General features: G+C 40.4%; 1 protein-coding gene across 2 annotated transcripts; it reads right to left on the reverse strand.

Moving 5' to 3' along the window:
• Positions 1–9,913: 9,913 nt before the first annotated feature.
• Positions 9,914–14,810, reverse strand: ZNF281 (zinc finger protein 281). 2 transcript variants are annotated; one of them, XM_042029938.1, is made up of 2 exons: positions 13,888–14,810; positions 9,914–13,803 (listed from the first exon to the last, which is right to left on the reverse strand). In XM_042029938.1, exons 1-2 carry the CDS (start codon positions 14,722–14,724, stop codon positions 12,091–12,093), a joined length of 2,550 nt encoding a protein of 849 aa, XP_041885872.1. In that variant the 5' UTR covers positions 14,725–14,810; the 3' UTR covers positions 9,914–12,090. The 2 variants fall into 2 exon arrangements, with proteins under 2 accessions (XP_041885872.1, XP_041885871.1); XM_042029937.1 differs by having other exon boundaries at positions 9,914–14,810.
• Between the last annotated feature and the right edge of the window lie 22 nt (positions 14,811–14,832).

Below are 14,832 nucleotides of genomic sequence, written 5' to 3' on the forward strand. Positions count from 1 at the left end.
AACTATTGCTCAGTATTCCCTGCAGTTGGAGAGTGGTTCTTTTAAGCAACACTACCAATTTAACATGTAAACCAAAACTAATTTCTGGCTGCAGGTACTACTGGAAGAAGAAGGCATCTTTCCTAAATATACTCAATAAAGCTCCAATTATTTTTTTAAATGATGGAAGATTTGGTATTAATTTACACAGATATGTTTAGAAAAATTAAATGTTTACTACACTGAAATATCCTTCTAAAATTCTCCACTGAAAATTTAAAAAAAGGGGTTTGGAAGGGCAACAGAATGAGTAAGTCACATCCTTCTGGAGCTTTCATATATGTAACCATACAACTTGTTTATACTGCAGTTCATTCAATTAAATAGCCTTCAAAAGGAGTAATGTATTGCATTACAACTGGGTAATTTGCAGGACCAGCTCCTCTCTAGGAATATGGAACCTGCAGCCAGAGATAAACTACCTATTCTATCTGGTAACATTACTTGCCCAAGGCAATGCAATTCCTGATGCTTCACTGGGAGCTGTAAAAAGTTCTGTCCATCTCCATTGCCTTTAATATTATTTCAACTGATCTACTCTAATTAACAGTATATAGTTTGCCTTCTAAAACTTTACTCCAAAACCTTTCAAGATCTTTTTGTCAGTAGCTTGTGATTGCAAAGCTGATCACATTTTCATTAACCACATTTGACACTGTCAGATGCTTTCTGTGCACACATGTACATGAAAATAAATATATACATTAGTTATTCAGAAAGCCCCGCTCAATTGCAAGAAGAATGCTAACAAAAAATACATTGTCTTAATTATCAATAAATAAATAATTTTTTAAAAAATTTTTAAAAATGCAATCTCTGGTACTCCCAAAGATGACTGAGTTTCAATAGGAATGTATCCATTGTGTCACAGGGGTACACTGCTATGTATTTTCAAGAAAATCTACCTAAATTCATCCACATGATATAAATTTCTGAAAAACTGTAGTTGGCCCTATTCTTCCTGCTAGAATACGTGCCTCCTGCCTGCCAAGAGGGGTAAAACCAAACTATTCATGTAAAGGCCAGTTACAACAGCTCTTTATCCCAAGAGCAGCAAGACATTCACATGGCAAGTAAATATCAATCCTCTGCATCTCATGCAAAGAAATAAAATCTAGGCACAGACAAAGGGAAATAACACATAAGGACAAGGAGTCTGGAGAACCTGGAACAGGAGGGAAGAACAGAACATGTAGCAGGATGCAGAAACTGGTCAGGCAAGGAATGCAGGAGCAGAAATAAGATTAGGACTGAAGGAGGGTACACACAGGATGATGGAAATAGCAAAGCAGGAGCTAAGAGAGAGGCAAAGACTTGTAGAACAGGGAGATCTGAATGAGACAACTGCTGTTTGCTTACTGAGTTAAGTGCAGGAAGAAAAGTAGGACTGGAACAAGGTAGAAGGTACAAGGGTCAAGGCCAAGATAATGAGAGTCCATCCTCTTGAGTTACTGCTTCCTAGTCCACCCAGAAGAGCAATATTACCAAACACACCCTTACTGAGATATCAGCATGTGCCCATGAAAACAACTCAAAAGGTGTGTTCTCCCCTGGTCCTGTTCCACGGAGGGTGAAACCAGTTACTATCATCAGCTGCTCTCTAGCTCCAATGTCAGTGGTGCTTCTCATCCAAGGGCTTCATCCACTCACTGAACCAGAGGATAATCACCAACAGAAAGTCCACCTTGGGGCATTTTGGCTGTTTACTCACTGCTATCTTAGAAAAACAAAACACAAAAAGGAAAAATATATACAGAAAAACTGTAGAAGAAAATCAAGATTACGTGAAGCCATAAATCTGTCCTGAGGCTAGTTAAGTATTTTCTGAAAATCCCTCTAAGGTCAGTAATGACCCACATGAATAAAGGGCTATCTTCCCACATTATTAGAGCAAGAAGTTTCATAAAAATCAATAATCACAGCATTCAGCAAAAATATGGCTTTCCATGTCAAAAACGATAATATCCTCTAACACTTTAGAGGAACACTAGTCCAGTACCTACCCTTTAAAAAATATAACATATTTCTTTTGCAGCATCTCAGAGAATCAGGGATTTTCACTGAAGTTTTTACTGCATTTAGATTATGCATATTTGACAAATACACCCAAGTGTACACTGAGCATGCACAGAGGGTTTTAAAAGCATGAAAACACATATCTGTAAGCATAAACCAACGAAGACTTACCGTTTATAGAAGCCAGAAAAGTTGAGGATGGAAATATTGAGTTAGTCCAAACAACACCCTCTGATAAAACCCAAGGTCTGTGATGAAATCAAGTCTAACAAACAAAAGAAGTGTAGAGCAAAGAAAGGCCTACTGCAAGTATGTAAAAAAAATTCTGACCTCTGTTAAAAGCCATTACTTAAAACTAGATCTACAGCAGATGTGTGAAAATTATGAAACTTCTCATTATAACTGACAGCCATCAGCACATGGAAGCTCAGGATTCACTGCAGCACCATTTAGCATTGCTGCCCTGATCCCGAGGAACAGCCAGACTAGACCCACCCAGGACGACCCAAATTACATCGCCATAATATCCAGCTTTGATTAAGCTTCAAAAAACGTCTGGAATATAAAACTTATGTTCCTGCTGTCATCCATTCGCTACATACATTTTAATCCCCATCCTTTTTAATCATTTTTTGCTTTCTGTTTAAAAAGGAGGGGAAAAAAAGCTGTCTCACCCTGTCAAGACAATCTTTTGCAACAACCAAGCCCGTGACCAGAACAACAGCTGACAGCAATGCCTGAAAGAGCCTAATGCTGTTACAACTTATCAACAGACTGATAAGATAATGCTCTGTGCCTGCCTTTCTCCAGAAGAAAGATTTCAAGTCAAAGTCTGAACCAAAACCAGAAGCTGCATTCTCCCTGCTTTGCTCTGCATGAGCTCTGAACAAGAGCAGCTTCAAGTCAGGCCATTTCAGCTAACTTTGGGGAGAAGAGGGAAAAAGCAAATACCATCTCCCAAATCAGGTAAATTAGTGTCAGTTAGATGTTTCCTTTTTGTAACCTTCTACAGCTAACAAGAAATGAAAGGAGAAAGTTAGTAAAACAAAGTAACAAATGAACAAAAAAAATTATCTATTGTATATTTTCTATTATATCTTTTATATTGTATTTAATATAAACAGCAAAAATTTTATTTCACAATGCTTTCACCGTCTTTTCTTCTTAATCTTTAACAAAAGTCTAGGGAAGACTTGTCATGGAAAAGGCTTGCAAGTTAATGCAGACTCAAGTATCCAAGCTAGACATCTGAAACACTGAACCTCTTACCAGGAGTCCCAGCAACATCCTGAATTCCCAAGTCCATTTGTTCCATTAAACAACGCACTTTCAGACACACCATTGTACTACTTCCTAGAGACACACACTGTCCCTTCAGCATGGAACCTGTGGTTCCTATTTGGCACAGACCACCAATCAAACAAAACTATAGAGAATCACATAATTATTGATGTTGGAAACGACCTCTTGAGATCATTTTGCCCAAATCTCCTGCTCAAGCCAGGTGAGGTAGAGCAGGCTGTCCTGAATCACATGCAGTTGGGCTTCAAATATCTCCTCAGGTGGACATTCCATGACATTTCTGGCAACTTACTCCTCTGTTTGACAACCCTCCCAGTAAAAGTGTTTTCTTGTGGAAGTCCATGTGTTTTGTGTCCATTACCTCTTGTCCTGCCAGGGGGTACAACTGCCAAGAGTCTGGCTCCCTCATCTCCATTCTTTCTCCTTAGGTATTGGTAGGCAATGATGAGATCCTGCTGAGCCTGGTTTTCTCCAGGCTAAACACTCCCAGCTCTCTCAGCCCCCTCCTATTACCAAAGAGAATCCAGGTGCTTAATCATCCCTGTGGATGAACTCCTTTTTTGCCACAACAGCACATTGCTGTTCTGGTATCAAATTGGTCACGTTCCAGCTTATTATGTAAGCTTTAGGAGTAAGTATTCTCATTTACAGAAAACAACAAGTTAAATATTTCTAGCCAACTATTAACATAGTGTCCCACATTCCTTTTTATTTTTATGTCATATTTAAAGTCACTTCTCACTGTCCACTAGATCCATTTATATGGCATCAGTGTATTGTTTTCCTGAAATAGGTTTTAAAAACTTATGGTATTATATGTTAACTGCTGTTCCACTCTTTTAGTTTACACAACTCTGAAATTACATGTGCATACTCTAAACTTTTATTTACTTTCTTTTTTTCCTTTTGATGAAGCATATTCTCAGAGAGGGACATTCCCAATATACCTGTTCCAGGTACTCACCCAGGCTGTGGCCTTACAGGAATATCATTCATCATCATTGAGTAAACAAGCTTGTCTTCAAAAAAACATGTCATTTTAGTCCTTGGCTAAAAATAAATAAAATCATTATCTGATCATAGAGAAGCAGTTCTATAGATATAACTTCTTACAAAAGGAACAAATCTCCATTCATTACCTTGACTGCACACTTTAGAGTTTGCTCTGCTACACAGGCCTCTCCTCTACAAGAGGCAGCACAATTCAGATCAACACTGCTGAAGCCTTGAGAAAAGTCCTAAAGTAGCAAGTAGTGCCATTATTTAAGAATGACAGATGGTTCTCTGTGGTTAAAGAAAATTGCTGAGCACTGCAATTCACAAGCCTCTGCTGAAGTTGGATAGAGCAACGGTGTCTCCCCGTCAGGGAACAACCACATTTGTGTCCTTTCTGCAAAATGCTTTGCTTTTTTACATGGGCCACCAAGAAATTCAAGCCCTGCTAGATTCCAACACAGTGCGTTGCAAGCCTGCAATGTACCACAAAAGTGGGTGTAAAATGAATGACAGGAAGATTTGTGATTTTTCTAGATACAAAACTGTAAGCAGTACAAGTAATAATTTTGAATGCCTTGCTGCTCTGTATCCCACAATCAAAACAGGCTATTAGAAAGTACCTTAAGAAACCAGAAGGCCCTTTACCAATCATACAGCCAGTCAAGTAGACTTTCCTTCTTTTCCCAACTCCTTGCCACAAATTGTTCCTGCAGCAGTGTCTATATTGAGAAAGAAGTCAGTGTTATTTCTAGATTTTGCAAACTGACAAATTACAACACATTTTCTAGTCTTTTGATTTTGTTCACTGATGGGAGAAGGGGGATCCTCTGTTTTATTTGTGTCCTTTCTGGCGGAGAAATAATAAAAAAAAGAACAGCTCTGAGAAGCTTGTGTCAGCTTCATTGTCAAGACAAAGGTCACTGCATTCCTATTCATGATGACCTACAACTGTACCCATTTAAAGACTTCATTATGCTATATTAGAGGGACCTCTTTCTCAGAGATTTTAATTTAGCTTCATTGTGAGAAGAACAAAACGTGTAAGCATCAGAATATGGTGTTAAAAATTATAAAAACTAATTATTTCAGCAGTCTTATTCCCTTTGCCATCCACTCTTAAGATAACATGTGTGAAGTACAATTTCCACAACCACATAAAACAAAATATGAAAATACTTTTACTCTAAAGTGTCTCTCAACTCCAAAATAAATAATCAAATTTAGTATTTCTGCACAAAAATTGCCATCTCTCAAAAAATCCAAGTTCCAAGAACACAATATGAGTAATTAGCTTAACTCCAATGTCCCCAGACTAATATTAAATTACTATTAAATGACTGGAAAGAAGTTTTAATTAAGAAAGCTTGGGAAGTGAATTTTTAAATCACCTACACATTTCATACAGACTTAACTCTACACTAAGATTACCAAGTGTAAATGTTTAATTATAAGGTTTGATGGACCAATTACATGAACATCATATAATTTGACCTACCCTTCACAAATTCTTAAGCTAAACAGGTTAAATAGTTTTAAATGTCACATCTCCATTGATTACTGCTGAATAACCCCTGGGGTTATTCAACCCTCTGGCCAAATCTGAGCTAGCAGACTTTTGGCACAAATCTCTGCATTTGTTTCACAAGGTGAAGCAATACTTGGAAATAGCAGGCCTTCAAAAACCCCTCAGTGCTGTAAGAAGCAGAGCTCACTGCACTGTCTCTCCCACTTCCCAGCCACTGGCCTGAGCCCAGCTGCACAAGGCAGGCCACGTCCTCTCTGCCAAGACTCTGGGAGTGCCTTCTGCCCCTGGAGACAGCATGGGGCCAGGAGCTTCTACGAGTAAATGTGTTACCACCACCCTGACCGAATTCCAAGCAGATAGCTAACACAACATGAATGCCCTCTGCAGCTGAAGAAGTTAATCCTTATTAGTCTCATTTTCCAGTATTACCGAGCAGCTTCTAAGAGAATGTATTTTTCATTCTAAAGATCATTTTGTTTAAGAGGTAAGAAGATCCAGTGACATATTTTACCCACTAGAATTTAAAGCAACTCAGCAAAACATGCGAGATGTTTTATTACACATCTGTATATTTCCTCATTACTGGAAAGCAAATTAAAGTGATTCTAAACCTTGTCACTCATCGAATTGCACATGGATTTCTTTGTAAATTCTACTCTACACAGGTCTCAGCCCAGTTTTATTCCCACTCATTTCAGAATATAATACCATCTGAAAACATTCCCATCTGGGAGGTATTGTCCCCCTTCCAGAAAAAAAAAGTATTCAGAATCTTTAAGCAGCCTGACCCATCCTCACCATCTTCAATGTAATTTCTGGCCATATGCCAGCACCCACATACGTCATGTCCCAGCCAAGATTCTGACCTATCCAGTGGGAACAGAGTATGTGCACACACAGAAATACACACTGGAAGGAGAAATCTGGGATGAAAAAACAACCAGCCTTTTGGCCTTTGAGATAAAAATCAAAATGAAATCTTTTGCCAACAGCACAAAGTAAAGGTTCCTTCTGAACAAGACACAGGAATATTCTGAATGGTAATAACCTAGTTTTACATAAAGCAGGTTTTAGCATCAAAGGTGGCATATGAGCTACTACAGAATATCTGATGCTTGTTGCAGATCCTGCATAATGACCACTACATGCCTCATTAGCTCACAGAATGTTTTGCTAACTGTAGCACTAAATAAGAGACTATTTAAAATACATTTCAGGTAAGACAGAGTATATTAAAATAATAAAAAAAATACATTCTTAAATTAGTTCTTGATTCTTTCTTCATTTTGAGTCTGGCTATACAATATTTTATCAAATTTCAGGCCAAGTACACAGACAGCTTTCTAGTGTGGCATCATCCCATTACTTAGGAGAACCTTGGGTTTAAGATTACCAAATCCATTATCCAATTAATAAAATCAAAATATTGAAAAGAATCAGTATGAAAACAAAGCAGTACAATATATACAAAAATTTACATTAAAGATTATGAAGCATTGTAAGTTAAAAAAATGCCAGAACTACATCTGTTGATTCCTCAATTCACCCCATCTTGAATGATGAATTTCTTGATGACATGATGAGAGAGAATTTCTTCCAAGCAACACTGCCTTGCTGTTTGCATCCACATCAAGCAGGATGACACTCAGAGCATGAAGCAGGACTCTGCAGGATGAGGCTGCTCAAGAAATAAGTTTCAAACAACATAGATAACAGCATGTATGAGAGTTGTTCATTTGGTAAGCAGGGTATACATCCTGTGGTTCAAATGATGTGCACAGTAGTAAACCTTACTTTCCTAGGTGTTTGTACAAACAAAAACATTGCACAAAAATCCCTTGAGAAGAATATTAAAAGCGAAGACTCTGCAGTTTATATAAGCAGCAAGAAAAGATTCCAGTCTGAGAATATGCAACACATTAGAAAAAAGACTGCCACGTGGACTAACATACCAAATGATTGAAAGGGCCTGATGCATTGTCCTGGAGGGATCATCTCTGGAGATACAGCTACCAAACTTTCAAATCTCTGAACATAAAAGCATTATTCAAAAACTTAATTATCAGATTTCAAAAACAGTGATTCAACATAATCAAAAGTCCTAGCTGGGGGAGGATGATTCTGATTTGAAGAAGCATGATGAAAACACCAGTGGAACAAGAAAGTTTTCTTCCTTCATCTAATTTTAGGAAATACGTGAGCAATTTTTGCAGAAGTTTCCCAGAGAAAGACAGTGCACAGAGCATGAGACAGACAGAGACTGGAAAATTACAGCTCAAATGTTTAAAGCTAGTAGTCAGCAGGGGCTGTAAACAGGATCTTTGATTTTAAAGTGACCTGATTCCCTTCAACCACTAGAGCATCGAGCAGCTAACTTACACATTCTCACATGTATCTTCTTGGGTGTTACAAACATTTCCACAGCCACAACAGCAGCTTCACATGAAAAAGACTGATTTCTAGTTGGTGGGGAAAAAAACCAGCAGAAGCGTCACTCAGACAAATACACTGTTATCAAGCATGTAACACTGGGGGTGACAGGGAGGCCAAGCAATTCAAACAACAAAAAACTGCTAAGAGAATACATTGAATTCTTCCAGTAGCTTCTCAAGGTCTCCACGAGGCATCAAGCTGCTTTTCTTCATCAGTAGTCCATAAACCTGAAATTGCAAATACCCTTAACACCATTCTGGTTTCACTTTTTTTTCATTCTCCTTTCATTTCAGTTTCTTACTCTAACATTTCTCCCACAAGTCTCTGTCCAATGGAAGTAATTCAGGAACGACAACAAATTTTAGTAGCTCTTCCAGATCATATGCAGGTCAGACATGCACTTTCAGTGGCTTGGGACACAGAGCTGCAATCACAGCTCAAGGCACCATAATGCACTTGGTTCCAGGGCAATAATGTTACGTGAGCTACTCTAAGAGGAAGTGTAAGTTTCTGCACAATTTTCTATCATAATCTCTATCCATCCTTCTTTACATTCCTGTTAGTGGTAGGAACCAGGTTATCATTCCCCTCCCATAATTCCTTTAAAAACAGTAACAAACTAAACCTTGAAATAAAGTGGAAAATAATTCCAGAGCCATTTTGCTTTCCCTTTTCCTTCTCTCACTGACATATCCCCAATTAAAGCTTTAGTTCATATGGGTTAACTACTACTTACTGTGTAGTTTTCTAATATGTACCAGGTAAAGCCACAGCCTGATTTCCATGCAATTTGAACATACCCCTACCTTCATTAAAATAAAGTTTGAACTCCGTATTACAGTAGAAAAAATTTAGTTCTGCTCTATTTAGAAACATGTTTGAATGCTGAGCAAAGAACATATACAATTCCACCAGATTTTCCCATCATACTTTTAAATGATTCCTAGCAATGTTCTGAATATTGGACACTGAGCATATTTACTTTTGGTAAGGTTTTTGTGCTTGTTTTTCAACACGCCAAGGATTTTTCTCACCCATGCCATTGCCTTGATTCAAATTCACATGCAAAGTTGAAGAAAAATACAAACTAAGTAAATCCACAACCTGTCTTCAGATTACCTAAAATGCTTCTAAAGTATTTTGCTGTAGTACTATTTATACAGGACTTCCCTTATAATGCAGGAGTTAACAGGAGGGTGAGGGGGAAATTACAACCAAATAAAACCCCCAAAAAGCAGATAGAGGATTTTCTACAATCTTTACCTTGAATTAAATTCCTGTATTATGTATTTGTCATTCTGAACTTCCAACAATTATGAAAAGTCTTTGAAGTTAACAATATGCAATTTAGATATTTTTAACTAAAACCACAGATTTGAAAAGATGAGGCTGTATAAACATTTTAACTTAAGGAAATTTGATAAGTTTTGCCCCCTGGTTTCTAAAATAGCACATTTAGATTATTTGACTCAAAAGGAAACCAAAGAAAACAAACTGAAAGCATTCCAGTAAATTATATTATTCCTTCTCAAAATTTAATCTCCTAATGTTTCCTTAATAGGTTCTCAAAAGCATGACTGGATAACAGAAGTGATACCTTCATGATTTTGTGAATAATGGGTTTTATTAAGTTAAAGCAAACAGCCAGAACAATACATATGCAACTTCTACTACACACAATATAAAGAATGTAAATTATAACCTCTGTAAAACAAAAGAAAAGGTACTAAAAAAGCCAACACAGTGGTTACGGACTATTCCATCCCTGATAACAGGCTGGGTTCTGTGTTTAGAGAACAGTTGTCGTTTGCTTATTTAAACTGAATTACCATGAAATACAGAATCAAGTATAAATAAAAAGTTAATGGAGTTACACAGATTCTAGGAGAACAAATTCTAGATTAGTGAGGGCAAAAAAAAAGTTTACTAGCAAAAGAGATCACGAGTGGGCTCAGGTTTCTATTCATAGTGGTGAGGGACAACAGGAGAAATTACCCAGGATTTTTGTAACAATTCCTTTAATAATACACCACTTTCATAACAGAAGTGTTTTACACTTGCACAATGTTAATAACTTTATTATACATGGAAGCCTGTAATAGGCTGATTACACAATAAGACTGCAAACAACCACTGGTACCTTCCTGACAACAGAAAAGTACGTAAGACTGAAACATCACCAAGAGTACATAAAAAACCATCATCATTAACATCACCAAAATTACATTAAAAAACTAATCAAAAAATACATTTGCAAAAAGTGGTTTAGAGCAGTGCCACTGCGTTTCAGCAGCTTTGAATGGCCACCAGTATTTCTAGCAGGTTTCCATGGCTCCACAGGCATTCATCAGGATTCACATATAATAAATAATGTACCACAAAATATACATAAAGTAAGGCAATAATTCCAAAGAAAAGTTCTGTTGATATTAACAAGCCACTCAAGTTCTACTTTTGTAGTTGATGCCATCACCAGAATCCTTTGATGGAATTGCAGCCTTGGGCCCTAAAAGCCTGCCATGATGAACTGCTGCAAGCCCCTCTCTCTCTAAAGAGCTCCAGTGACACCACTGGGACACTGCTGGGCACAGGGGTTCGTGGTAGCTGATCCTGATGCAGGATAGGGGCCTTACTATGTACAATTGGGAGTAGATTATTTCTTATTGTACATGGAAACCTCGACAGAGTTCTAAAACAGGTGGGTATTCATTGTTCATCACCTGATGCCATAAGACATCAGAAAGCACATCCTAAGATATGCACTTTGTGGAATGTAAATCTGTTTAAATGCTAACTATTATATTGGGGTGAGAGAATGAGTAGGGGAAAAGGGAAAGAAAAGGGGACAGGGAATGGGGGGGGGAGGGCGGAGGGGGGAAGGGCAGGTAGATGACCAAGATCAAGTCCAGAGGAACCAGGAACACAATAAAATAGAGTGAACCCTTTACACTAAAAGGACAAGAGAGGTGATGGACTCTTTTGAACCATGTGTAACAAATAACGTATCCCAAAACCCTATCTGGATTAGGACTGTACTTTCAAGCTGGGGTTTTAATGGCATGAACCAGCTGCACACGTTTTGCTCTCACAGTTTGTGTCAACAGAATCTCTTTACGGAATTACAGTCTTACACACAAGTTCTGGGGACATTACTGTTCAGATTAAAGCTACCGTGCAGGGCTCATCGTACAGACCCGAGAATATTTGCTCCACCTGCCTGGAACGAGCGTCACCTGGAAGAACAGGAGTACTTTAAAAACAACAAGATTTAGGTAGCAAAATTCTTTCAGATCAGCTGACATAAGAGACAGCAATTTGAAATGTCAGAGATCCCTTCCTCAAAAAGCTGAGATATATTTGTCATCATCTGTAAATTGGAAGTTCCAATACACTAGCGGTGCATAGAATTCCCATGCTTCATTACACTTTCCTGAGAGTAAAGCAATTAGAATAAACTTTAGTCCTAGGAACAAAGTTAATTTTTTGCATTTTAAATTCTTGCGCTACTCCCTGACAATCTACATAATGTAAATTTGATTGCTAAACATTGTCACTTGAACAAAAACACTATTTTAAAACTATTGATTTTTGATTAAAAACCATAATAAACAGAGCTAAAAAAACCACACTAACAAAATAAACTAAATATGAAAAGTTGCATTGAAAGGGCATGTTACATTATTCTTAAAAGGACCGTGTAGAAACATTCCAATGGCAGTGTTGTCAAAGTAAAACAAATTACATTAAGAAGACCCCACAGCCTGGTCACAGTCAGGACCTTACCTGTAACTCTGGCTGGTTGGGGTTTTTACTCGTGTACTACATGGCTCACTTACATCAGACATCATATTTGTATACCCTGAGAAATCTGACACTGAAGTCCTTACTCTATGGTCCACTTCTCCATTAGAGTTAGTGATAAAAGTCATTGGCACCCTGCTGCCCGACTTGAACTGAGAACCAAACGCTTGTGCAAAGTTCTCGATCTGGTAGGTCGCTCTAGGCTCTATGTCCTTCTGAGGATCTATCTGGCTGGTTAACTCCTGAGATGGGATCTGAAAGCTCGTTGAGGATTCTAAGTTTTTCTGTTCCTTCTGGCCAGTCAGTTTCTGAGATGTTGACTGGTAGTTCGATGAAGTCTCTAAGTTTTTCTGTGGATCAATGAGATCATCCAGCTCTTGAGAAGGCGTCAACTGTTGATGCGAAGCCTCCAAAGCAGACAAATAAAAGCCTGGCTGAGAGCCAAGCAACATCCCAAATGGAGGTTTTGGCAATGCAGTTGGCAATACTGAGGTAACGGATTGGCTGAAGCCACACTCAAGTGGAGATGTAGTGTATATCTGTTTGTCTGGAAACAAAGAGTGGTTATGGAGAGTTGAAGACAAGCTAACAAACTGGAAACTGGGTCCAAAAGCAAAACCAGTGCTGTTGGTTGTTCTTTCAAAGGCTTGTTGGAGGTATTTTGAATATTCTTGCAACATGCTTGCCTTATCATTTGAAACTGTTTGAGAGTTAGGGCTCAAGTTTTCTTCCTGAACCATGTCTGAATGCTCTCCTGAGGTGTGCAAGTCCACACGCTGTTCAGTTATACTGAAAGGATCTTCTTTCTGGCCTTCTGATTTGTGAGAGTACTGGTCCAAAAGGCTCTGTAAGACTTCATCTGGAATACCAGACTTGTCATGGCAAGACTTTATTTCATTATTTAAAGATGCTGAATCAATAAGAGATAAAGGAGCTTCGTTATCCATAACGCTAACACCTGGAGACTGGATGACGGACTGCTGGGAAGTCATGTGTCCGACATTAAGTGAAAAGGCACTGTTACTGCTTGCAGTTTGTAAGTATCTTCTTTTCTTTGAAAACTGCATGGCATCATCGTAATTGCTACTTATTTGACCCGGTTTACCACCTGTACTTTGGAGAAGGCCAATAGTTTCTACACCGGTATTGGCTACTAGGCCTAGAGAGCCACTCTGTTTCCCAGACAGTGGTTTTTGTCCCAAAATATCTGGCAGTGGTGATACAAAATTTATGTAATTTTTGTCTGCCTGTTTTCTGCTCGTTTTTTTCAAGACCAATTTTGGCACCTTTTTCTGAAGTTCTTCTACGCCTGTGCCAACTAGACCACCACTGGAAGACACAATAGGAATATCAACTGCATAACTTGGTATGGCCACATTACTTGTAACTTGAGATTCAGCTATTTTGCTGCTACACTTGTTTCCTTTGTTTTCAGTGGATGTATTTTTTGTTTTACTTTTTCTCCTTGAGGAACTTGTATTTCCCTGAGACAATGCAGCCAAGCTACCCATGCTATTCGAAGATCCAGGCTCCATTCCAGCCCCTGCTTTACCTATGGCTTCACCACATGTTCTTCTGTGCTTTAACAGTCTATCAGTCCTTGAAAAATACTGCTGACAAGTGTCACATTTGTATGGCTTTTCTCCACTATGCGTCCTCTTGTGTCTTTCCATGTGGTACTTCTGGATGAACTTCATACTACACTGGTCACACCCAAAAGGCTTCTCCCGACTGTGGATCTTCTCATGTCTCTGCAGCAAGTACTTCTGGATGAAGCCCATGCTGCACTGGCTGCACTGGAAAGGCCTCTCCCCGGTGTGGATGAGCACGTGCCTGCGCAAGTGATAGGAGCTCCTGAAGGCAGCACTGCAGTGTTCGCAGACGTGAGGTTTCTGGCTGGGGGACGCGACAGCACCTTCCCCATCTCCCACCAGGGGGGGTTTGGATGAAGCACTTGGCTTCCGCTTGGCTTTGATTCCCTGAGTTTCTGGCTTTGGCCTCTTTGCCTTCTTGACCTGGGCGTCGTGCTTTGGCTCACCCGTGCTCCCTGGAGCGCCCTCGCCTCTGCCAGTCAGCAGCAGGTCTCGGTGGGGATGCTGGTGCAGGTGGTGAAGAAGGCTGAGGTCCTGGATCACGCTCTGGCCGGTTCCTTCGCTGCTGCCCAGGCCGGGGGGTCTCTCCTCTGCCGCTCCCCCGAAAAGCCCCCCATAGTGGTGATGGTGCTGCGGCTGCTGCTGCTCCTCCTCCTCCTGCTCGCTGGGTTTCTCTTGCTTGATGCTCACCAGGGACTGCAGAAAGCCCCAGGGGCTCCTCTGCGAGGAGGGCGCGGAGGGGAAAGCCCCTGCCGGCTCCTTCTTGAAAGTCATGTCCTGCGGGGGCGGAGGCGCCGGGGGCTCGCCCGCCGCCGTGGAGGAAGCGGCGGCGGCGGCCGGAGGTAACACGCACTGCGGGGGGTGCTGGGCCGCCGCGGGGGGCGCGGCCGCCCGGGCGAAGCTGGTGACCGGGGGCAGGCGGTGGTTGAACATCACCATGCCGGGGGGGAACGTTGGCTCCATGGCCGCCGCCCTCTTGCCGCCACCGCCGCCGCCGAGGAAGCCGCTGCCGAGTTTCATCCCCCGGGAAGGCGGGCCGGAGAGGAGGCGCGGCCCAGAGGGGCTGCGGGACCCGCCGCCCGCCCGCCGGACCGCGCCGGCTCAGCGGGCGGCTCCCTCGGCGGCCCG

This window comes from Corvus kubaryi, unplaced genomic scaffold, assembly GCF_017639235.1.
Source record: "Corvus kubaryi isolate FWS band 111438036 unplaced genomic scaffold, C.kubaryi_AGA036_p1.0 37334, whole genome shotgun sequence".
NCBI classification, from domain to species: Eukaryota; Metazoa; Chordata; class Aves; order Passeriformes; family Corvidae; genus Corvus; species Corvus kubaryi.

Bases quoted from the DNA above. Each gene is read 5' to 3' on its own strand.
- ZNF281 (XM_042029937.1), bottom strand. From the start codon at position 14,724: ATGAAACTCGGCAGCGGCTTCCTCGGCGGCGGCGGTGGCGGCAAGAGG.